The sequence below is a fragment of the Vombatus ursinus genome, unplaced genomic scaffold, assembly GCF_900497805.2.
Source record: "Vombatus ursinus unplaced genomic scaffold, bare-nosed wombat genome assembly UNPS02014772.1, whole genome shotgun sequence".
Taxonomy (NCBI): Eukaryota; Metazoa; Chordata; class Mammalia; order Diprotodontia; family Vombatidae; genus Vombatus; species Vombatus ursinus.
This window is the reverse complement of record NW_020954550.1, coordinates 3,684,950-3,711,261: the sequence shown is the minus strand read 5'-3', so window position 1 is coordinate 3,711,261 and position 26,312 is coordinate 3,684,950. Positions and strand designations below refer to the sequence as shown.

The window sequence follows — 26,312 nt, the reverse complement described above, 5'->3', positions numbered from 1 at the left end:
AGTACTAAATGATTTTTAAGTAATACCGGCACAAATTTTTTTAAAGCTTCATATTAGGGCCACACCGCATTTTTTTGCCCCCCTCTCAAAAAAACTGGCATAAAAGCTGAGATGATCATGCAGTGAAATATAACATTTGAATGGTTTCTTTCTGGCTGCTTACAGTATTTTCTCCTTGACTTGGGAGTTCTGGATTTTGGTTATAATATTCCTAGGAGTTTTCATTTTGAGATAGCTTTCAGGAAATGATTGGTAAATTCTTTAAATTTCTACTTTGCCCTCTGGTTGTATGATATCTGGGCAGTTTTCCTTCATAATTTCTTGGAAACATGATGTCTAGGCTCTTTTTTTGTTTATGGGTTTCTGGTAGTACAATTATCTTTAGATTAAGTCTCCCTGACCTATTTTCCAGGACTATTATTTTTCCTATGTGATATTTCACATTTTCTTTTTTTTCCCCCAGTCTCTAGAATCATTAGCTTCAACTTGGCTAATTCTAATTTTTAAAGAGTTATTTTCTTTCTTTCTTTTTTTTTTTTTTTTGGTAAGGCAACTGGGGTTAAGTGACTTGCCCAGAGTCACACAGATAGTGAGTGTTATGTGTCTGAGGCCAGATTTGAACTTAGGTCCTCCTGACTCCAGGCCAGTGCTCTATCCACTGCTCTATCTAGCAGCCCCCAAGAGCATTTTCTTTAGTGAGGTTTTGTACCTCTTTTACCAAGCTGTTAATTCTCTTTTCATAATTTTATTGCACAGCTCTCATTTCTTTTCCAATTTTTCCTACACCACTCTTATTAATATCTTGTTTTATTTGTTTGTTTTTTAAAATCTATTTAACTCTTCCAGGAATTCTTGTAGGACTTGTGTCCAATCTGCATTTTTCTTTGATGCATTGCTTGTAGATGTTTTTAAGTCACTGTTTTCTATGTTTGTGTCTTGAGCTTCCTTGTCACCATAGTAGCTTCTTATGGTCAGATTTTTATTTGTTCATTTTTCCAGCATACTTCTTGATTTTGGGCTTTATTTTAGTGTGATGAGTCCTGTAAATTTTCAGTTCTTCCAAAGTTGTGTGATCTGGGGAGAGGTCCATTCATTGCCCTACTGGTCTGAGCTCTAAGTTCCTGACACATTTTGGGTCTGTTCACTTATGTGTGGTTCAGTTTCTGTAAACTGCTGCTGGAAAGTTTGGCAAGTTCAGAGCAAATGAACTGCTGACTCCTCCTTGGAATGCACTGGAGACTTTTTTGTCTCCTGCCCTGATTTATTACACTGCAGGCTTACGTATAGGGTTAAAGGTTAGAATTGAGACCCTCCTCTGCTCGTGGGCTCAGAACCACAATGCTATTTCTGGAACTTCTATGTTTCTTATAAGTCAGGCCCTCTTTTCCCTCAAAACCACAACCACTCCTCTCTACCAGAACCATGACCCAGAAATGAATAATGGGTGATAGAGCTGCCAGATATCAACTGTTCCTCCTCCTAGTAGTAGTAGATGGGTTCCCTGGGATTTCTTTATTCCCTGGCGTTCAGTTCCCTTACTGGTGCTGGGTTGTTCCTCACTGCTGCTCCTACTGATACTGTAATGCTATGCTGCTAGCCACCATAGCATCCACAGACCTTTTTATCTTCCTCACCTCTCCTGGGCTAGAAAAATGACTCACTGTGACTTTTTCTTGGCTTTCTTGATCAGAAATCAGCTTGCTGTGCTTTTAGGTCATTGTGGAGAAGGCTATGGAGAAGTTAAGGCAAAAAATAACACCTCGAACTCTGCCACCTTGACTTAACTCCCTACTTTCAATCTTCCTACAAGGACAAATGTGTTCTAACCTGACAAGAGAAACCTTTCTGATGAGGTCTTAAGCCTTGCAAAGACAACTGATAAGAAATTTTGCTTTTTCCCCCTTTAATTTAGAATTGTTAAACATGTCCAGTAGACCCTAGAATCACCATAGGGGACTTCCCCATATTGTTCAAAAAACAGACACAAAACAAATACTAGACAAAATAATATGTTGTTATTCAGTGTGACTTAAAATATAGGAATATGGAAAAATGCTCCTACTTTTCTTATGCTGGATAATCTATCCTACAAGCTCTCGAGCCCAATTTTTAAAAGCCAATGCTGAAATCTAGATAGGGGATATTCACTATATATGCTTCCTAAAAGCTGAGGCACAAGGCCTGGATAATATACAAAAACCAAAATAGTAGTTAGCATTGGATGTGCAATTTTCAAACTTTCTTAAAAATTTCTGAGCAGTTCTAATGCATACCACCATGTTGACTGAGGCTCTGCATTTCTCTTTCCCGGCGATCTAACTCTGCTGCTTTTCTTTCTAACTCTTCCTGGCGCTTAAGCAGTTCAGCTTGGGCCAACGCATGTTCCTGAAGAAAAAAGTCACAACATTAAGAATGCTAACAGAATGCTAAAATGCAAACATTTTTAAAAAATTTTCCAACTACATATCTACATCATTAGGTAAAAATTTAGCATTTTCTCACATATTTGAAAAACACTTATAAGAAGGCTGGGCCTACTTGGGCTTCCTGGGGTCTGACAAAAAGCCTTACTGAATTAGGCTAAGTAAGGTGGCTCAAAGGAAGGTTACTGCTGCTAAGAAATTGCTTGTAATATATGCTGTTATTAAGTCCACAAGAGGACATAGGATTGTGGTTTTTATTTGATTTATCATACAGTGTCCTGGTCAGTGTGTCATACTTTCACCACTTTTTAACTTTCACAATGGCTCCCTCTTCTGGCACTCAGCCAGCTGGTGGCTATGGAGCCACTTGATCCTCTTTCCCAAGCATCAACTTCCTTCATTTCACCACTACTGTGATACTAGTACTTTGTGCTAACAAATGACCTGAAATAATAAAAAGCCTTTAAATCCATAAGGTAAGGTGTATGTATTCAACAATGAAAAGATCAGGCAGGCTAGCAGTGTGGTTGTCCAAAAGGTCACCTACATTGGCCAACAGACATGAAGATTAATCAAATAGAACCGTTTAAAATGAACAGGTATTCAACTAGTCAGAAAAAATGTAATCTCAAAACATTTGCTGCAATTACATTTTCCAAAGAAAATTTTCTCCATTATCATGAACTAACCTTTGCAATTTGTGTATAAGCTGAAGGTTCTTCTGTCGGCTTCATTATCGCTGGTTGCGTACTAGGTGCATTAGGCATTTTCACATTTCCTGGTGGTGCCTAACAAGAAGAAGGAGGTATAAAAGTAAGCCATAGTGAAGAGGGATTTATCTTAAAATGTATGTTAGTTTAAGGAATATATCACCTATTACAAAAAGTATAAAATGAAAACTTTAAAGAAAATTGCCAAATATGCAATTTCATATTTCTGATAAATAGGATATAATCTGCTACATTCATAACTTGAACAAGGTTGGTTTGTGTGGTTTTTAAACCTAATGCTTTGTTTCTTCAATATAAATAATCAGACAATACCTACTTGAAAAATGAGAATACACACAGTCTTACTTTCCAAGTAGGAAAATTCTTTTGGATTCATAGTAATATGACCCAGAATAATGATAACATTATAATAATAACCAACATTTACATAGCACTTTAACGTTTACCTCACAAAAGCCCTGGAAGGTAGGTGCCATTATTATCTCCTTTTTATATATAAGGAAATTGGGCCAGGTAGATAATAAGTGATATGTCCAGCAGCACACAACTAGCAGGTGTCTGATGTTAGATTTGAACTCAAATCTTCCTGACTCCAGGTCCTCTGGACCTCCTAGTTGCTGTTCTGAACCTAAAGGGCATCTCTTTAATTCATGCACTTCTAGGGTACAAATACTCATGCAAGGAACCCAGCCCACTCAGTCTCCCTAGAAAATAGTTTTGAAGTACTTTGAATCACTTTCCATTTAACTAACCCTTTCAAAGCATGTGATGAAGCACAAAAAGTACACGGAACAGTTAAGTGTTATTTTCTCAGTCATCTTTCTTTGGTAGTGCTAACATCTATGATTTGTTTATTTTCCTTCATTCAGGTACCTTAAGAATTGATCTATCAGTCTCAAAATTTTACTACCTAGAAGAGAAAGTTCATTTTTTAAATGGGTATAGTACAGCTGCTCTTCTCTTTTTTGTTTTCTTTAGTACCATATAAAAGATCAAGCTCCAAATGATAGGTCCATTGTCACTGATGGAGGAATCTGTTAGAAAATCTTGGGAGATATTTTCCATTTTTCACTCATTTGTTGTCCTCTTCCCAGTTCTAGCTTTAAATGCTCTTAGAACACTGTGGCTTAATTGGCTTTGAATTCTGGTTCTCCCACTTTTATGGCATATAAGCAGAGACAAGTCAATTAACATCTCTGGGTCTCGGTTTTCTTTTTGTATATTCCCAGACAGCTTTCTAAAAGCTGTGGCTCTGATCCTAAGAAGTCACATTTACTGGACCCCAGCGTTTTGCAGATTCAATGCTGAGATTTGATACCTTTCAGACCACAAGGCTGCTTTACCTTTCAGGTCCTGAGATTAACTGTGCTTAGCCAATGGGAAAGTTATTATACCAGATTATTGTCTTGCACAAAATAATTTGCAGCATTGTGCTAGGTTCATGAGCCAGCCCACAAGGCAGAAGCAAGGGTCTCTGATCCTCCTAGGACAGGTGGTGTAGGGGCTCACAGTTTTAGGCAACAAGTCACAAGAATGTTGTTATTTATCTTGTATTTATATTTTTAAGTAAATGTCCTTTTACATTACCACGATGTCAATGAAGAGGACTTCAATTCCCGGGGTAATTTTAGAATGCATCACTAAAGAAATGGTTGTCAAACATCTAGAAAAGGAAGCAGTGACGACAAAAAGCCAGCACAGCTTCATCAAAAACAGGTCATGTCAAAGTAATATCATTTTCTTTTTTGACAGGATTACTAAACAAAGAGATGAGAGGAATGCTGCTGACATATTTAGCAAAGCTTCTTATAAAGTATCTCATATTATTCCTGTGGAGAAGATAGAGAAATACGGCTTATACAATAATACAATCAAATAGATTTATCAATGACTAGATGGGCTGGCTCAAAAAATAACTATTAATAAGTTAATATCAACAAGTTATGAGGTTTCTAGTGAAGTTCCCCAAGTTCAGTGCTTGTCCTGTACTGTTTAACAATCTTAATGATTTGAATAAAGGCAATAGATGGATCGAATTTACAGATGCCACAATGCTAAGGGGGAGAACCAACACACTGAATGAGTCAAGATCCAAAAGGATTGTGATAGGCTAGAATATTGAGCTGAATTTAATAATATGAAATTCAAAAGACAGAAATGTAAAATCTTGCACTGAAGTATAAAAACATTAATTTCACAAGTATGGGATGAGGGAAATAGATTGATGGCAGCTGCCCTGAAAAAGACCTGAGGATTTTAGTGGACTGCAAGCTCAATGACTCAGCAGTATAATGTGTCAGTCAAAAATACTTATGCAATCTTGGGCTACACTTAGAGAGGCAGAGCTTACAGGAATGGAGAGGCGATAGTCTTACTGTACTCTAACCTCAGTAATAACCTGGCATAGCATGTTCAGTTCTAGATATCATTGTTTCAGAAGTACGTCGATAAACTGGAAAGTGTCAAGAGGAAGATAGTCAAGATGGTGCAAGCTCTTGAGAACATGACACATAAGGAACGGTCAAAGGAAATGAATGGGCATATTTATATATAATCTGGAGGAAAGGAAGGACTTTACTGCTATCTTCAAGTATCTGAAAGGCTGTCACGTGAAGAAGTGATCAGACTGTCTCAGAGGACAGAACCAGGAGTAGTGACTAGAAGTTGCAAAGAGGCAACTTCAGACTTGCTATCAGGAAAAGTTTCCTAACAATTAGAGCAGTACAAAAGTGGAATGAGTTACTTTAAGAGGTGGGGTGTTCTTCCTCCTTGGCAGCCTCTGATGACTCCTTTTTGGATATGTGGATAGGTATTCCTTTTGTGTGTGGGCTGGATTAGATGGCTACTGAAGTCACTTTTGCTCACAAATCCTATAATTCGCATGATTAATCATACTTGGTTTGAAGATTCAGAGAGAAAAAATATAGGTGGCACAGTAGATAGAGCACCGGACCTGGAGTCAGGAGGACCTGGGTTCAAATCTGACCTCAGACAGTTGATATTTACTAGCTGTGTGACCCTGGGCAAGTCACTTAACCCCACTGCCTAGCCAAAACAAAACAAAACAAAACAAAAAGAGAGAGAGAGAGAGAGAAAAGAAAAAATATAAAGGAGCTCATGAGCAGTGAGCAAACTCAAGCAGATTCTAAGAAATGGTACATACTTTGGAGAAAACAGAGCATACTGCAGTACTATACTTACTATATGCTGAGTATAATGTAAGTCACAAAACTTATCATAACCTTTGACCTAAGTGATTCCTTTTCTGAAAATAAATTATAAAGAAATGATGGAAGAAAAGAGGGCTTATTTATATTCTCTCCAAAATCAATGTTTCACTTATAATAGCAAAGAAACAGGGAACAATCACTATATCCAATGATTAGAAAATCACTAAATAAATTAGTATGCACCAAATATAATTGTATATTATTATCCTAAAGAAAAAAGATGTTGAATGGAAGGAAATATGGAAAGACATATGAAGTGATACAAAGAAATGAGCAGAATTATTTCATCAACCAATATTTATTATTCACTATGTTACCAGAACTTAAACAATTTGACTATAACTATATTTTAAAAAGCAAAACAAAACCAAAGGTATTAATAGCTTTATAAGCACCCAGTTTGGTTCAGAAGAGGACCCAGATAATAAATGTGTTATTTCGCATTGTTTGGCTTGAATTTGTTAAAATGTATAATATTGTTTGGGGGGGGCTTATTTTCAATAACAGTGTAAATGGCTTAAATTTTGGAATTTTGGTTGGAGATTAACTTCATGTTTAGTTCAGTTCTTGATTTGTTAGCATTTAGTATAAATGCTGTGTGTTGCTACAGTGGATACAACCATGGGTAAAACATAATCCCTGCTTTCAATCTTACGGTAAGTCCAGCGGAGAGGATAAGAAACACATAAAAGACAGAGGGGACAGTACAAGTAAAGGCATGGAAGACAGAAAAGCATAGGGCATGTTAAGCTGTCAAGTTTGGCTGGAATAAAAGAAGTCCTGGAACAGAAAGCTAGAAAGAAAGAATGAGATCAGACTCTAGAGGGCCTTCTATGTCAAGTGGTTAAGTTTGTAAATTACTCTGCAAGCACAAAAGATTTCCAAACAAGAAAATGATCAGAATTATGCTTTAAGATGATTAACAACACAACTGGTTTTTCACCAAGAGGGTAACAGAGCCATACTTTAAGAATATTAATTGGGCAAGAGTACTCTGGATAAAATGGGTACAAAATAGGTACTAGAGACAGAGAAACCTTTGTAAATATCCTACTAGTCCATTGCTATCCAATAAAAGAGTGCTATAGGTTAGGTAAGGGATAACAGAAGTCTGAATCTGAATCAAGGTGTTGACATTAGGAAAGGAAAGGAAGAGATAGGAGCTAGACATATCTCAGGGATTAAAGAGACAGAATTTAGTGACTGAGTGACTATGAAATTTTAAGTGACAGATTTCAAGTTGAGATGACAGAGATAATGGTGATAGAAACTGTTTAATTTATTGTATTTGTATCCCAATTTATGAAGCACCAACTATTGTACTTGGCACATAGCTAGTGCTTAATAAATATTTGTTGACAGAGAACAACTGGAAAGGAAGTCAAGTCAAGAAGCAGGGATAATTACAAGACCATTTTAAGACAAGTAGAATATGAAGTACTGGCAGAATATCCAGGTAAATATTTCCAGTAGGCAGTTCCGAGAAATGAAAGAGACACTGCAAGCTACAAGGAAAGAACGGGAAGCAAAGAGTTCAGAGTCATACACTTAGAGGGAATAGCTAAAGTCAAGGGAGGACAGGAGATTTCAAGGGTGTACTGAGAAGTACAAAGAAACAAAGCCAAAACAGAAGAAACTTTGAAAATTCCTACACTTAGGGAACAGAGGAAGAAGCTGAATCATCAAATTCAGCAGGAATGGCCAGAAAGTCAAGAAAAGAACCAGGACAACCATTCTAATGTCACCAAAGCCAAAAGAGTTTAAGAATGGTGGAAAAGTCAACAATTTAAAAAGCAAAATAAAAGTCAAGAATTACAAAGACAAGAAGGGAAAAGGTCCTACATGTGCAAAAATATTTATAGTAGCCCTTTTCGTGGTGACAAAATATTGGAAACTGAGAGAATGCCCATTAATTGGAGAATGGCTTAACAAGCTGTGGTATATGAATGCAATGAAATACTACTGTGCAATAAAATGATGAACAGGCAGATTTCAGAAATATCTGGAAAGACTTGTATGAGCTGATACAAAGTGAAATGAGCAGAACTATAAAAACACTGTACACAGTTATCAGAAAGACTGTGTGATAATCAACTATGAATGACTCAGCTCTTCTCAGCAACACAATGATGCAAGACAAGTACAAAGGACTCCCGAAGGAAAATGCTACCCACATCCAGATAAAGAACTGATGAACTCTGGATGCAGATCAAATCACACTTTTTTCATTTACTTTATTCACTTTTTGTATTCTTTTTTCCTTTGATTTGTTTCTTCTTTCACAACTGTGACTAATTCACATGACAGCACATATATAACTTATATCAAACTACCGATCATTTTAGGAAGAGAGAAGGGAAGGGAGGGAGAAAAATTTGGAACTCAAAATCTTGTAAAAATGAATGCTAAAGATTTTCTTGACATGTAATTGAGGGAAAAAATAAAATGCTATTTTTAAAAAGTTACAGACAGAAAATTTCTCAAATTAATATTAATGTAGGACAAAAAAGCAAGAAAATGATTCAGTGGCTAGCTCCATCCTTTCTAGTTATTCTACACACCATCAGAATAAAGATGCTACAATTCTCCCAATGACGCAAAATATTGGAATCAACTTTGATTCCTCTCTTTCATCACCTGATTCAATCAGGCCTTGCGAGCACCAAAAGGTAACACCTTCCCAAAGAGCAGGCAGAGCCTTTATTCTACCATACTATCCAATAAGAGAGCGAGCACTGTACTCATCAGCCAGTCATTACTACCCTTACGTCCCACTCGCCTGTTCTCTAACCTAGTATCACCAACTCTCTAAGACCAAACTGTCCCCACCCCACCTCCTCTTATCCCTATCCTCTCAACCATACCCAACTTATATCCCAACCTAACTCTGCCCTTTCATAATGCCTTCTGTAATTCCCATTCCATAAAGAACAAACTTCTCTTCATTCTGTGCCTCTTCCTCTCAAACTCTTTCCTCCTTTAATTGCTCTCATTGAGAACTCATTTCCCCCAGACAACACCACATCTGGAACAAATCTCTTGAGTACTGGCTCTACCTTCATGCATGTCCCCAACACACATTGGAAGTTGGAATATTCCTTGCATCTGCTACCACTTTCAGACTCTCCCTTTGCTACTATCACTAAGCAACCTCTTCTCTTTGGAAGTTCACTTAATTAACATTTTCACCCTATGTAGTGGTTATTGTATACTGGCCCTAAGGTAATTTTCTCTCTACTATAAAGAAGCTCTGAACACATATAATCTATATCAAATTACTTGCCTTCTCAAGGGGAGGGGAAGGAAGAAGGGAGAAAGAAAATTTGGAACTCAAAATTTTAAAAAATAAATGATTAAAAATTTTTTTTACATGTCATTTGAGAAAAATAAAATCAAAAATAAATAAGAAGCTCTGCTCCTGGCTCACTCTTCCTCTTCTCTAACTCTTGCTTTTATATTAGGGACCTTCCTATAACATTCCTATTGAAGCTCACTCAAACAACTTAACCTCCCAATTTCTCCATTTCCTCAAATCCTATGACCTGCACTATACTACACTTCAGCCATACAAAGGGAAAGTCATACCCTGGACCTCACCATTACCTACAAGTGTGTTCCACTTCCATAATAAAAAATTAACACTTCTCTATCTGACCATAATCTCCCATCATTCTATTTTTCCCTTGGCCTTATTCCTCCTAAACTTGTTCTTCACCTTCATCCTGATTTTCGATTCCTCCCGTCCTTAGTACTTTTCCATTAGCCTGCTCTTACTTTCTTCCCTTCCCAATAACATCCCTATACTAGGAGACCAATTCAATTGAACAGTATTATTTAACTCTTGAATCTCTTGAAACTCTTGTCCTATCACCTCTCGTCTCTGGAACAAAACAAATTCTTGTTATTCAACTTTAACTGACACTTCAGTGAAGCAAGACAAGCTTATTATTCCTCCTGATTCCCCATCTCACTCCCCAGAGAAGCTATTTAAACCTTCTCTTCTCTTCTTAAGCCTTCCACAACTCCCTCCCCCTTCCACTCTCTTAGAAAATTTTACCATTCACTGCGAGCTCCTTTGTTGTTTTATTTTCTTCATCTCAAATACCATTATCATCCACTATTCTCTTTTCCCTTTCTTCAGTCTCTAATCTCAAGGCAGACCTTCAGGTGAAGAACAATCCCTCAATATTTGCTCTTGATCCCATCCCCACCTGTTATGTCCAGCAGATTCTGCTCCACCTTCCATCCTATCCTCCCTACTCTTCAATCTTCAACCTTTCCCTATCTTTACTGGTTCCTTCTCAATCTTCTTTAACCATGCTCAAATTTTCCCCATCCTTACGAAATCTCCACTTGATCCTAAAATTCCCTCAACCTATTATCCTACTCCCTTTCTCAGCCAAACTTTTTTTTGGGGGCGGGGGGGTGAGGCAATCAGGGTTAAGTGACTTGCCCAGGGTCACATTGCTAGGAAGTGTCAAATGTCTGAGGCCGGATTTGAACTCTGGTCCTCCCGACTCCAAGGCCAGAGCTCTATCCACTGTACCACCTGGCTGCCCTTCTCAGCCAAACTCTTAAGATCAGTCATAGAGTCTGAGCATTTCTAATGCTTACTACCTTGGTCAAGTGACTGAATCTCTCTATGCCTCAGATTTCCTCAGTTGCAAAATAATAGTTAGATGGCCCCTGTAGGCTCTTCTAGCTCTAGACCTAAGATTCACTTCCTCTCCTCCATTCTTTAATCCTTTGAAATCTGACTTCAGGCAGCACCACTCAAACAAAATTGTTCTCTCCAAAGTCACAGACAATCTGAACAGCCGAATCTGATGGTCTTTTCTCAGTCCTCATTCTGCTTTACCTCTCTGCCACATTTGATATCACTGATGGTCTTCTCTTCCTGGCTATTATCTCCTGGTTCTCCACCTACCTGTCTAATCATTCCCTCTCAGTCTCTTTTGCTAGCTTATCACTATTAACTGTGGGTGTTAATACTTTCTGTCTCTATACTCTCTCCCTTGTGGACTCCATCAACTTTCAGGGCTGAACTATCAACTCTATCTATGCAGAGGACTTGCAGATTTTTGTATCCAGTCCTCATCTCCTCTGAGCTTCAATATTTTATCACCAACTGACTTTTTTTATTTTATTTTATTTTTTTTCAGCCAGAGACAAGGTTTATTAAAGACCCGCCATACTGGACACTCTTAAGGAATCTGAGCTACCAACTGACTTTTGGACATTTGAAACTAGAGTCAGAAGATTTATGTGAACTGATGCAAAGTAAAACGAAAAGAACCTGGAGAACACTGTACATGGTAATAACAATACTGTAATGATGATCAACTGTGAAAGACTTAGCTACTCTGATCAAGATAATGATCCAAGGCAAGTCCATAGGACCCATGATGAAAAATGCTATTCACCTCCAGAAAGAGAACTGATAAAGTCTGACTGCAGATTGAAGCATCCTTTTTTTTTTTTAACTTTCTTTATCTTTCTTGGTTTTATGGATATGTTTTCTTTTGTAACATACCTAAAATATAATTATGCATAGCATGACTTCACACATATAATCAATAGTATATTGCTTGCCCTATCAAGCGGTGGGGGAGGGGTAGGAAGGAGGGAGAGAATTTGAAATTCAAATTTTTTAAAATGTTAAAAAAAATTGTACATAATGAATGAGAAATGTTTAACAAAATATATTTTTTAAAATTAAAGTAAATGTCCTAAGAGAAACTTCAGCATATCCCAAAAGAGAATTCCTTATCTTTTTCCCCAAATCTACCAATTTCCAAACTTCTCTATATCTGTCAGAGGTACCACCATTCTTCCAGCCTCCCAGGTTTTAAAACTTTAGAATCATCCTCATCACTTCACTCTCCTTTACCCCATACATCCATTCAGTTGCCCAATCTTGTCACTGCTACCAACACAATATTCCTTGCATCTGATCCCTTCTTCTTACACTCAGAGCTATAACTTTAGTTCAGGCTCTCATCACCTCTCACCTAAAATGCTGTGACAGTCTCTCGAAAAAGTCTCTCCTCACTTGAACACATCTTCCATACAGGTGCCAAGGTAACTTTCCTTAAGTGAAAATCTGACATTGTTACTCTCTTCTTATTCAATCAACTTCAGTGTTGCTGTATCGCCTCTAGGACCAAATATAAACTCCTCTATTTGGCTTTTTGAACCTCTTATCACCCTGACCTCAACATATTTTTCTCACTTCATTACACATTGCTCTCCTTCCTGTAATCTATATTCCAGTCAAACTGGTCTCTCTGTTCCATAAATGGCATCCCATCTCTACATCTTTGCACTGACCCTCCTCAACACACGGAAGCACTCCTGCCTCACCTATGTCTTACAGAAAATCTCTCTTCCTTCAAGATGATGCTTAATCATCACATTCTCTGTGAAACCACCCCTACTTCCAACAACTACTAGTGTCCTCCCTCCATAACTACCTTGTACTTAACTACCACATTTACTACTCAAAGTTTTCTGTATATACTTATACATATGCTCATTATCTCCCCCTGTAAACTTTAAGTTCCTTGAGAGTATAGATTTTTTTTTCTTTTTATTTGCAAATCCTAACACAATGCCTGAAACACAGCAGATGTTTAATAATACCTGTAGATTTATAGAATCGGTTGCCAAGTCTTTCAATATTTCCAACGTTCATTCCCTCCCTCTTAATTCCCAACACTATCATTATTACCTATCATCTCAACTATTTTAATTTCCTAATATGCCTCTCCTTGCCCCTAGTTTCTCCCTACCACCTGAAATCTAATATCACAGTCAGATAAATCTTCCTATATACAGTACAGATCATGGAATTACCATGATCATGCTTTGGGAGCTACATAAAAATATTTTTAAGTGTAATAATCTGAAAAACCATATAAAGTGCTATTCAGATGCTTTATCTTCACATGAAGTTGACCCCAGTTTCTTGAAGGCCATGCCAATGGAGTCTGAGTTCTGGTAGGGTAAAATCTATGATAAAGATATTTTGACCATGCTCTCAGAAACAAACTATCTGCTTTTAAAGGACCAACCTAGCTAAACATAGAAAAATTCGTCACCAATAGGCTAGCCACTTGGTGATATATTTCTTGCCCAGCTGTGAAACAAAATAAAATACAAAATGCCCTCAGTCCCATGTAGCTCCCTTCCAACTCCACAGTGATGTTGGCACAAGTCACTAAGGATCAGTTTTTTTGAACATCTATAAACATTAACTTAGCTGTAGATATTCTAAATGTGTGGTCCTCATCTAACTACCAAAAAACAATCATACTACCAGAAGAAGTAAAGAGTATCTTTTTTTGCTGTCTCACTACTACTAATATTAATAATAATCAATAATCAAACACAGATACAAAAGAAAACTGCCACTAAAGGAATGGATAATTCGTTTCAGAAGAACTGGGAGGTGTTAAGACATGAAAAGCACCAAATAATATTACTGATCAATACTTTAACAGACGAGAAATGACTGGTTACTAATGGTCATTTCTGAATCACTTTGTGTGTACAGTCGATTTCTTCAAAGATTAAAATCAATACCAAATTATAAGAATAAAAATAAACTATGGCATGCAATTAAAACCACTGCAACCAGACCCACTTAAACAAAGCAGCTGATGATGAAAAATAGGAAACGTTTTATTTGAACAGAAGAAAAAAATCTTCATTCTGTTTCACTAAGATTTTGATAACTTTGCATCACTTCTTATTGCCCCTTAGCTTAAAATAAACATTAATATCATAAATTCTAAATAATACTTGGTTTAAGCAATCAGCTAAATGAACAAATTTTTAATGAAAACACAATGTCTAGATAATTTCAACTTAACCATTTGTGAAGAGGTAAAGAATATTCTTACCGTTCTAGAATCAGAAAATGGATTATACTCATCAAGGCCTGGTGGCATATTTCTTGTCACCTGTGTAACTGATGGATCCTGAAATAGAAAATTTAAAGTATTGTTAGTGTTTCCATTATATTACTTGATAATCCATCCAAACTCATAGTGATCAGAGTAAACTTGATAAAGAAAACCGAAGGGCAAAGAGATTTTCTTATAATCATATCTGGTTTCTAGGATTTAAAATTTTTATGCATGCTTTTTAAATGACATCACTGTCACTTCCCAGTGACTCCCTCCCCCACTAAAAAGTACCTTCCCTATAATAAGTTCAATTAAGTGAAAGAAATTAACATACTCATCTTGTCTGAAAATATATGCCTCATTCTATATCCACAGTCTGCAACCTATGCCAAGAGGCAGAAAACATGTTTCACATCATCAGTCTACAGAAGTCAAGACTGATCACTGTATCATCAGAGTTCTGAAGTATATCATTATGTAAACTGTTCTTTCATTTCTACATTAGTGCATACAAATCTTCACCAATTTTTTCTAAATGCTTCATTCTTTATTTATTATATCATGATTTGTTCAACAAAACCCCAATCAGTAAGTAACTACTTTCCCTCTAGTTCTGTTCAGTCTCTGCTGTAATTTTTTTTATTACCTATAGAACTTTTCATCTGTTTATCTCCTACATTTTTGGCATATATGCCTTAATGTGGCATCACTGGGTCAACAAGTATGCAGAGTTTATATATTCACTAATAGTCGAATCAAAACTTCCATCATCTTTGACTATTTCCTATTCTTCACCACTTTTGTCCAGTCTTAAGTATTGTTGCTTCCACTGCTACATTATCTCTTGAATATACTTAACCATTTCTACTGTCACTACCCTAGCTCAGGTCCTCATTACTTCCCTCTTATCATAGACTATTTCCATAGTCCCTAATCTCCTACCTCCATTCTTCTCCCTTTAATCCACCCTATGTATAGCTAGACGCCAGACTGATCTTCTTGGTAAAGAAGCATGATTGCTCTGCTCCACTTCTCAGAAACTTTAAATGGCTCCATGATGCTTTTCTGTTCTACTATGCATATAGAAATGTCCATTTTATTTGATGTCTAATTTCAAAATAAGATTTGTCTGGTAACAATCAAGTCTAAGAAAAACTCTGATACAAATAAGGATATACTTAATACAAAAGCATATGACAGGAAATGGAGGTGGGCAGGTCACGAATGAGGCAAAAGCAAGCAAGAACAGTCTTGTATTGGTACCCCATTATAAGAATTAGTGGGAAGTGTCCTGCATAATGAATATATGTATGTATGTATGTATGTATGTATGTATGTATGTATGTATGTATTACATTGTTGTTCACTCATGTGACCCCATGCATTCATGGTGGTGTCTTAGCAAAGGTCAAACTGGAATGATTTGCCATCTCCCTCTCCAGTATATTAACGCAACAGAAGTTAAATGACTTACTTGCCCAGAGTCACATAGCTAGTATCTGAGGCCATATTTGAACTCAGATCTTCCTGACTCCAACCCAGCACTCCATCCACTGCTTCCAATGTTATTATTTATGCATATGAATAATTTGTAATATGTATATATATAATACATATATACTAGCAAAGATTTATGGAAGGATGCAGATACAAATTAGATAGGATATGAAGGCATCCACGGGTGGCAATCAGCACCTGGCCTGTACTAGGCACTTCATAAATGCTTACTGACTGATCGAAATACCTTCTTGCATAAGATCGTAGATTGATTTAAATATTAAAATGTAAGACAAAAGTGCTATAGAAATGTAAGTTGAAAACAGCACTAGTAACTAGGACAAACGCTTATTTTAACAATAAGCATATTAAAGGAATAAAAAGGAAGCAAAGGAACAAAGAATGAGATATTAACTCAGGAAAATGCAAAATATAAAAACGTTCACTATGATAAAAGCACCACAAAGCACAGTTCAGCAAAAGGCAATGAATAGTAAGAACAGAATCAAAGAATAATCAAGAATGTAAGAAAACTAAAAAAAAAAAACAAAAAAACCAAAAACCACTAAAACAAAGCAGGATTTAAAAAGAGAAATGTAGAAGAAAAATCAAGAAGATAAAAATTTTAATTGATCAGGTATCTCAAAGATGGAGAAAAATATATTTTAAAAGACACCAAATTTGAAGAAGAAACAAGCGAAAATTGCACAAACTGGACTAAAACACAACATTCTGAGAATAAAAATAGAACACTTCAAACTTAGAAGTTTGTCCAAAATCTATCACAAGAGATAGTTAACTGGATAAGAGGTATATACTCAGAAATCAAAGTGATATAAAAACAAAAGGCATAAATAAAATAAAAAAGATAAAAGGTAATGGAGGACTAGAAGTGAGGACCTAGTCTTTGAGCATGTGCAACATTCCCCTCCAGGTTTCAATCCAACACATGAAATTTCTTCTCACTATCAATGACCGAGGGGCTAGTTACTATACAGTAATGTGGTATTTCAGGCTAGAATATAATATTCCAAAAGAACTGATCTCTAGATGTTAGTGCCTTTCCCCATCAAGCCACCTTGTATCCATCTTATTTATACATGTATATGATTTATCTTCTGACAAAATGGAAGATGCCTGAGGACAAGGCCCATTTCCTTTGCTGTCTTGATATCCCTAGCACCTGGTACGGGTACCTGGTACAAAACAGGTGTTTGAAAAATGCTTGCTGATTGACTTATTGAATCATTTTATGGCTTCCGTGTGGTCAAACTCTTGGTTAGGCATAGAGAATGCTACCAAACAAATTCAGACTGGAACCTTTCAAGCCTCTCAACTTCCTCAAGAGAATCCAAGCATTCTCTCTGAGCCAAATACCCTCACCAGGCCAACCAGCCATACCCCGTCCTCCTATATCGAGGCTCTTTTTTCCAGACGGCAAAGCACAAATATTGGCATTCCACTAGCTGTTCCTGCAGTATATAAGACGGTTTCTTTTTTCCATCATATTTTTCTGCTCTTCCTTGGCTACACAAACATTGATTCTTTCCTACATCAGCAATTTTGGTAACTGCACAAGAAATAATTACGAGCAATTATGTATCTTCTTCAAGAACCAGAAGACACTCTGCAGAAAGAAGAAAGGGACATCTGTAGTCTGGCCATGTTCTATTCTTTAATGTAGAGACTGCACTTGCAGTTTGGCTGTGCCCAGTTTTTAAAAGCAATTATTTATTATAAACAACACTGAACATAAGTACAGCTAATTAAACATGCTGAGTAACTATTTACATTTAAATTAATTTTAATAAATAAAAAGTCCCAACAATTTTTCAGCCACTCCCTCAAAATCTTCATCAAGATTGTTTTGTCCATTCGTGTCATCCGTATTCATTCTTAAGTCTATACTTTGTTCTGTATTTTTTTGAGGGGGTTCATTTTGTTTTTGCTTAGCATTACTTTGCAAAGTCTTTCCAAGCTTATGTACATCTTGTTTTATAATATTCCATTAAATTAATGTACCACAATTTATTTAACCAACTATCTATTGAGGACATTTACGCTATTTCTGTGGGGGGTTTGCAAATACAAATAATGCTACTATAATAATCTTTGAAAAGAAAGCTTGTTTTCTGTTTTCAATACATTTTCCACAGCTCATCTGCAAGAATATAATTATTAGGTCATGCTTAGCTTTTTGCTTTACTTTTTCTTAAAAGAACTTTGTTTCAGAATTGTCACTCAGTATGTCTTAATGGCCAGAAGGGGTATATTCTCTATCTGTTGTTTTTACAACAGACAAAAAGGTTTAAAAAGGTAGGAGTGCAATCAACAAGGCAGGACTGCCCCTAAGACTCAAAAAAATGAAGAAAATAAAATAGAAGACCTGTCAAACTAGGGCAAAAAAAAAATCTTTGCTGCAAGTTTCCTGATAAAGGTCTCAATTCTCAAATACATATGGAACTAAGTAAGCCAAATTAAATAATAAGAGCCATTCTCCAGTTACAAACAGTTACAGGACATTAACATGATATTTTTGGAAGAAATCAAAGTTATCAGTAGTCATATGAAAAATCTACTCTAAATTGCTAATAATTAGAAAAAAGCAAATTAAAAAAATTGAGATACTAGCTCACACCCCTTCAACAGTCTAAGATGACTGAAAAAGCAAACAACAAATGCCGGAAATGTGTGAAAACAGGTACGCTAATGCACACTGTTGGAGCTGTGAACTGTTCCAACCATCCTGGAGAACAATTTGGAACTATGCCCAAAGAGCTATAAAAGTGTGCATACCCTGTGACCTAGCAATACCACTACTAAGTCTGTAACTCAAAGACATCAAAGAAAAAGGAAAAGGAAAAGGACCCACGTGTACAAAAACAGTTATAGTGGCTCTTTCTGTAGTGGCAAAAAAAAGTAGAAACTGAGGGGATTTCCATCAACTGGGGAATGACCAAACAAATTATGGTATGTGAATGTGATGGAATACTACTGTACAGTTAAGACACGATGTAGAAAAAGGTTTTAGAAAAACATGGGGTAATTTATATGAGCCAATGCAAAGTGAAGTGAGCAGAACCAGAATATGAATTTACAAGATAACAGCAACATTGTAAAGATTATCAACTGTGAAAGACTTTGTAACTTGGATCAACACAATGACCCACCACAATTTCGAAGAACTCATGATGAAAAACGCTATTTGCCCCGAGAGAGAACGGATGGACTTGGGGTACAGAAGGAAGCATATTTTCCCCTTATTGTCCTTTTTTCCCCTTAGAACACAGCTAATGTGGAAATACGTTGCATAACTTCCTATTTGTAATGGATTTTTATTTCTTGTCTTCTCAATGGGTAGGGAATGAATGGGTAGGGAATGAATGGGTAGAGGAAGGAGAGAATTTGGAACTGAAAATTAAAAATGAATTTTAAAAAATAGAAATATAGAAGTCCTGTCACCACTTACTTAAGCCTATTTATTGTTCATCCATCTGTCAGATACCCACCTAGGACTACTCAGATAATCAGATGATCATCTCCCTCACTCCCCGCAACTCTGCCCAGGACCAATATATCCTTCATGAGTACCCAGTAAGAAACATAAAAAGACTATGGTAGGTCAGAATATGGTTCCACGTCTTGTAAAAACCCAGTGATTAAGGAACATAGGATACTGATAATCTCAGAAATATATATGCCAACAGTTCAAGCCCCACTATCTGGGCTCCCCTTTCCCAGAAATATAGGGCCTAAAACTTGTCAACAGCAAGCATTTAAGTGCAATTCGAGGTGAGCACTTGAAGGCTCAGTTTAAATGCTACATCCTACATGTGACTTATCCTGATCCCCTGCATAAATGTTAGTCACTGCCCACCGCCCAAAAGAAGATATTGTTTGAGGGTAAACAGTTAGGGTTTTGTCACTGTACCTCAGTACCTTGCATAATGCTTAGACACTTAATAAATGCTTCTTGAATAATAGGGAGGCAAAAAGATGAGCAGAGCCAAGTATTTGACAATTTCTTCTCATTGTGGAAAAGATGGAAAAATCTAAGTGAACCAGTACCCAAAAGGTAATCATTAACAGGTCACTATCTGGCTCTACGCTGTTTACATTTTTATTGGTGATTTAAATAAAGTCCTAAGAGGCATACTTAGCAAGTCTGCAGAAAACACAAAGCTGAAAAGGAAAAATAGCTGGATGAATGACTGAATCAAGATGCAAAAAGATCTGAATAGCTCATAGGATCATTCAACTCAGGGAAAACAAAAGGCAAAAAAATGGCTTTATCTAGTAAGACTGAAATTAAGAAAGGTGACTTCTGGCCAAGATGGCTATCTGAACAGAGGCAGATAGCCCAACTCCCATAAACCTACTTTAGCAAAAACCTAAAAATAGTACCAGACAGAATAATGATCCAAGAATCAAATGAGAAACTACAGGAAGTGACCACTCAAAGGCTGTACAAAATGTCAGTAACCCAAGGGCCACAGAAAAGGGGGTCTCTGCTGGAAAAGGCAGTGTCAGCAGTGTAAGGAAACAAGCCAAAAGCCTCTCAAAGAAAGACTAAGGAGAAATACTTGGTGCCTTGAGAGGATCTGCATCCAGAGGCAGTAAAGGCAAAATGCTCCCCAGAGATAGCCCCAGTATAGCAGAAAACCTAAAGCCTGTACACTGGAGCTCAGACCAGAACACCTCCGGCACAGGGCCTTGCAAGTTCCCTGGTACTCTTTTATGAGATGCTACAGAGGATCCAGCATTCTAAACTTCAAAAGATCAAGGGGGCCTAACCACAGGAGGAAGAGGTCACACAGGAACCTAGGTGACCCAGGCTTAGACCAAGCAAGGTGAACCATTTAAAAGCACAGGAGGGAGGTGGGCCTGGGCCTGGCCCTGGTCCTAGCACAAAACCCACAAAACCCCAATTTATAAACTAAGGCTGGAAAGAGGAGGAAACTCAAGAAAATATAGACCACTGTTAAGAATTATAACAGATAGTCCACAAATTAGAGTTTGGTTAGGTTTCCAGGCCAGCCCACCAAAAAAAAAAAAAAAAAAAATCTAATTAACCCAAAACTGAGCATTAATGGTATCAGAGAACTTAATCACCATACATAAAAATGTTTCTATCATCTCTTACGCCCCTACTATGTGCCAGGCAGCGGAGGATGATTCTGGCAACACCACCAGTGTTGGAGGAATTAGTAAAGGCCTTGAACCTAAGTTCAAATCTGGTCTCAGACACTTGACACTTACTAGCTGTGTAACCCTGGGCAAGTCATGTAACCCTATTGCCTAGCAAAAAAAAAAGAAGGAAAGGGAAAGGGGAAAGGGGAGAGGGGGGAAAAGAGAAGGGAAGGAAAGGAAAGGCCTTGACTAGAAGGTGGTACTTGAGCAGAACCCTAAGAAGGCTTGAGATGCTAAGAGGCGGAGGAGAGGAGAAAGTGCATTCCAGGCATGTAAAAAAAAGAGACACAGGTGAGAGACAGATTGGTATAAGTGTGATGAATAGAAAGAAAATAAGAACTTCACCAAAAAGTATCCAGAATTTCAATTTAAAATGCCAGGAATGAATTGTCCTTGCCAAGGCCCCATGTTATTTCTATGAATTGTTCCAATAATACAAGCAGAAAGTGAAAGGGGTATTTGTTGAGCAGTCTCTTGACAGAAGGAGGTACACCCACTGGAAGAGTCTAAAGGAGTATTTTGAGCACTCTATATTTCTGTATTTGCTCATGGGCTCTGGTAACTCCTTTGAGTCTTACACATTTTTCTGTACTGTTGGAAATAAATGCCGTTCCATACATGAGATCCCTATTGTACGTTGAGCACTTGTGAGATATCTTCCCTCTGCAGGTTATACTGCTGACTCATCTCTGTAGGGTGTTTTCTACTATGCCAATGAAACCTCCTCACCTGAGAAGCTGATTCCAAACTGGAAATACTCTGGACCCCTAAGGCCTCACCTTCTGATTGGCCCAGAACCTCCAATTTAAGGAGGCCCTTAAACCAAGGCCAACCAAGTCTTTATAGAGTTCTTCAGGCTGCACTGCACTGCACTGCAGTAACTCATGTCCACCGGACTTTGTCTACCAAGCTCAGACAGTAGTACCTTCCCTCCCACTGTTTTTTAGCTTCCTTTTATGCGCTGTCTTTCCCTATTAAAATATGAACTAATTGAGGGCAGGGATTATATATATATATATATATAGATATATATTTTATGATTCTGCTAGTATTCCCAGCTTTTAGGACCGTGCCTAGCATATATTAAGCACTTAATAAACGCTTGTTGATTGTTGACTGCCTGGCCAAGGCACATACCATTCCTAAGCTTTCGTAAACTCTGGGATGACAGCAAGACAAAGAGATAAAATTACCTCCTTAGGGGATGAGGGGCAATGTCCCAGGATCAAACTTAGTCCCTGTGAACCCACAGTCCTTGGGGGCAGATCCTAGGCCATCAGTCACAATCTGTAGATGAGAAAACTAAGGCAACGGAAAAGGGAAGGGACTTGCCCAAGGTCACAGGGCTCACAGGTAACAGAGCTGTAACTTGTAGCAGCAAGTTTTTAGTTTCCTTAACAAACTATTAATATTAAGAAATATTATTTTCCTCTAAAAAGCCCTTTCCAAAATGGAAAAGCTCCTTGAACAGAAAGGTTTTTCTTAAAGAAATGGATTAAAGGTAGTATCTTAAGTCATTAACTCTGGTCTTGCTCACATCATGGTCATTACTCACCTAAAGTGACTGGCACTAGAATTTAAAGGATTATGATACCAATGAAGATGTGGTAGGATAGCAAGTCCTTGACACTGCTCCCCTTACCCTGACACAGCTTTCTCCACACATAAACTCCCCAAACCCCAACTTCCTTCAAACCCAGTTTCCCTAGTGTCTTCCCCGGGAAAGCTTCTTCCACTCAGGAAACCTGATTGGCCTCAGCTTCTCTGACATAGCTTCCCAACCCAGGGCCAATAAAAAGCCCAACCCATATAGGCTCTTTGCCACTCAGACTTGGTGGATGCTGGAAACCATACAATCACTATACCCTGATGTCTGACTGATCAGAGGTGTTTCCAGAAGGAAATGAGGAGGGCCATTGCCCAGAGCCACTGCGTCCTTGTTAAATAACCTTGTTGCATATCCTCTCCGCATTAGGGCAAAGTAAACTCCCTCCTTTGTTAAATGTTCAGTGATATACCAGTGTCTCATTTTGTCCCAGCATCGAATCTGAACTAAGAAAGTACTAGAGTAGTCCAGGAGGGATGGGGGCAGAGAATCATGTTAGAAGGCATAGAGAACTATGCTGATTTTGGGCAGATCTCACCAAGCTAAAAATGACTTAGATGAAGATTAATGACAATTTAGATAAAATTGTTTTTCAGAGACCTGAGCCTAAATCATAGAATACAGTATTAGCATTAATATTTTTTTCTTTGATAGACTCAAACTCATGTTCTCAAACTCTAAATTCAGTATCCTTTCCTCTACAACACACTGAATTTTGCCCTATAACTCTGTTCCTCCTTTCACTTCTAAATACCTAGAAAGAACTGTCCGTACCAGTTGGATCCATTGCTTATTAACCACTTGCATCTCAATCCCTTAAAATCTAACTTCTGATCTCACCATTCTATTCAAACTGCTCTCTCCAAAATTATCAACATCTCTTAACTGCTAAACCTAGTGGCCTTCTCTCAGCCCTCATTTCATGTAACATCCTGCAGTTTCTGACACAAACTACTCTATCTTCTGGGCACGTTATATGCCCTTTTGTGGTTTCTTGTTCGCTCCTGGTTCTCTAACTAACCATTTCTTCTCTTTTGCAGAATCATCATTTTCTCCCACAGATGAATCTTCTTATGATAGTTGGTCCCTAAAGTCCTTATACTGGACCCTCCTCTAGTCTCTTGGTAATCTTCAACAATTCCCATTTGATTAATCATCTCTACACCACTGATTGCTAAATCTATATATATCCCACCCAAGTTCCTCTAATTCGAGTCCTATACTACCAAATCTTGCCAGACATCTCCATCTGCACGTCTCATCAGTCTCAGTATGTCAAAAACAGAACTGATTCTCTTTCCCCATAAATGTATCCTTCCTCCAAAATTCCCTATTTATATTGAGGAGTAGCATGATTCTCTCATCATCTACCCTTTGTCATCATCTACTCACAGGGTCACAATCCTAGTTCAGGTCAGGCCCTCATCCCCTCACAACTGAACTATTCTAACAGTCTCTGAATTAATTCCCCATTTCTACTTTCTCCCCTGTCCAATTAGCCTCTACACAGCTTCCAGAATAAGTTTCCTAAAATACAAATCTGATCATTTCATTCCTCTTCTTAAAAATCTTCACTCTTGTCACTAAGAAAAAAAATATAAACTCCTTGGCTTGACATTTAAATACCTTCAGTCTGGCTCCTTACTAGCTGTTTTCCAAACTTGATAATCTACATCCCATCTCTTTGAAGCAAAGGCTTTTTCTCAATGGCTGAAATGCACTACCTCTCTAAATCCCTAGCTTCCTTTACGTCTCGGCTCAGAAGGCCTCCCTGATTCCCACTTCACACTCTGTCCAAGTTCTAGGTGCCCTCTTGCTACTGAAATTATCTTGCAATTTATCTACACACCAATAAGTTGTATCCCATCTTCATCCTCTAATAAAATGTGAGTACCTTTAGGAAAGTTACCAGTTTTGTTTTGGTTTTTGTATCCCCAGCACCTAGCACAGTGCTTCCCACACAGTTAAGTGCTTTATAAATGTTGAATTGTTGCATCTGGACAGATTTTTCCTATATTTGGTGCAAATTCAAAGGCAGAAGTGCAGGTGGTGGCCTTGGCCAAGACTACCTCATTTTCAGAAAATAAAAAGAGAAGAGAATGGGATAACACAAGGGGGGTCTTCCAGTATTGCTGTTGTTTGTCCTTCATTCTCAAAGAAGACCATCACATCAGGAAAGTGATGCCATGACCTGCAAGTGAACTGGATTTAACTAAGGGAGGGCTGTACAAAATTAACAGCCTTACTTTCTCCTCTGGAGCCATCTGGGTTCAGTGGCAAGATATAGATCAGGACTATTGGAGATGGCCCCTGGCTTGGTGTACAGAATAAGGAAGATGGAAGAAAAGTGAGTTCACATTAGATGACCTGTTTTCTCACTAAATATAAAGTGAGCTCCTCTGTGAGAGAGGTCAGAAAGCGCAGAGTAGTGGCATACAGAACTTGAGGAGAGAAATCTGGAAGACTGGGGAATGTGATGGAGAATAAAAGGATTTTCATACAGCAGTTAAGGCCCACCTAAGATTAGATAAAAGTTAGTTTGTAGTGGACCCAGTTGTCATAAATGGCAAATAAACTTTTTCCAGCATACATAAAAGGTCAGATAGTAAGGGATAGATAGGTAAAACAAGTCTGGAGTTTGGTTAGGTGTGTGGTAGTAGATTCAAGGGTAAAAGATACAACTCACTCAAGTCAATCAAAAGGGTCAAGAGACCAAAAAAACCTGCCCTGGATTCAGGAGGACCTGAGTTCAAATCCAGCCTCAGACACATAACACTTACTAGCTGTGTGACCCTAGGCAAGTCACTTAACCCCACTGCCTAGCCAAAAACAAACAAACAAAAAAAAAAGAGAGAGAGAGAGAGACCAAAGGAAAGAAAGTAAAGCTAGAACAAGGGTGATGTACTAGGAGGACAAAGAATAGGTTTAGGACAAGTTAAACAAATGGAGAAATGGAAGGACAGAAAGTTATGATCAAAATCCTCACTGTGACATGAAGCTGACCCTAGGATCTCAAAGGCTACACCAGTGGAAAGCAAGTTCTGGCAGGTTTACCAAGTTTGAACAGCTCTGTGTACGGTCCAAAGATTAAAATTGTAAAGCTACTGTCTAAAGATTAGCCTAGCCATTCAGAGAGGCTCCCTCCCAGGTTAGCCACATGGTGATAAGGGATATATTTTAGATACAGTAACTCTCAAAGGCCATTTACTATTGCGCTTAAAAAAAAAGGTTGAAATAGACCTTAGTAAAAGGAATGCCACACTGACAAAATTACAGATCCACAATGTACTGGGGTAGTTGAAAGTTTTAAAGTAAAAATCTAGCCAGACTATTACTGAGAAATCATTAGCACCAACATGAAGCCTTATTAAGAGCCAAGAAGAAAAACCCAGAATGTGCCTAAAATGAGGTCAAAATCTTAGATATCATGTCCTCATGACATCTAGCAATTTCATAAGGTTACCTGTTATTATCGATACGATACTGCCTGAAAACTGACCAACACTTTCTTCATAGTGATGAGCCAAGAAAAGTCTAGATCAGAGTTTTACAACCAGATTTCTAGAGGAACAGGATATACCCTCAACTTAACCAGTGCAGGATGTCGAAGGTGAGGGGATCTTCAGGCCGTGGCAAGAGTCAGCTGTGGGCCTCCAGACCCAGCAACACTACTTCAAATTCTCCCCACTCCTACAACTTCAGCATGTGTGAATGTCTGAATTCCC

At 37.8% G+C, this 26,312-nt stretch overlaps 1 protein-coding gene across 1 annotated transcript in view; it reads right to left on the bottom strand.

Moving 5' to 3' along the window:
• The window catches only part of SCAMP1 (secretory carrier membrane protein 1), a 94,709-nt gene that overhangs the window by 43,040 nt on the left and 25,357 nt on the right, over window positions 1-26,312 (bottom strand). Inside the window, exons 2-4 of the mRNA XM_027863566.1 lie at window positions 14,289-14,366; window positions 3,113-3,211; window positions 2,274-2,385 (exon numbers count right to left, since the gene is read on the bottom strand). Coding sequence (XP_027719367.1) covers window positions 2,274-2,385; window positions 3,113-3,211; window positions 14,289-14,366 — 289 coding nt within the window. The remainder of the gene's footprint in view (window positions 1-2,273; window positions 2,386-3,112; window positions 3,212-14,288; window positions 14,367-26,312) is intronic.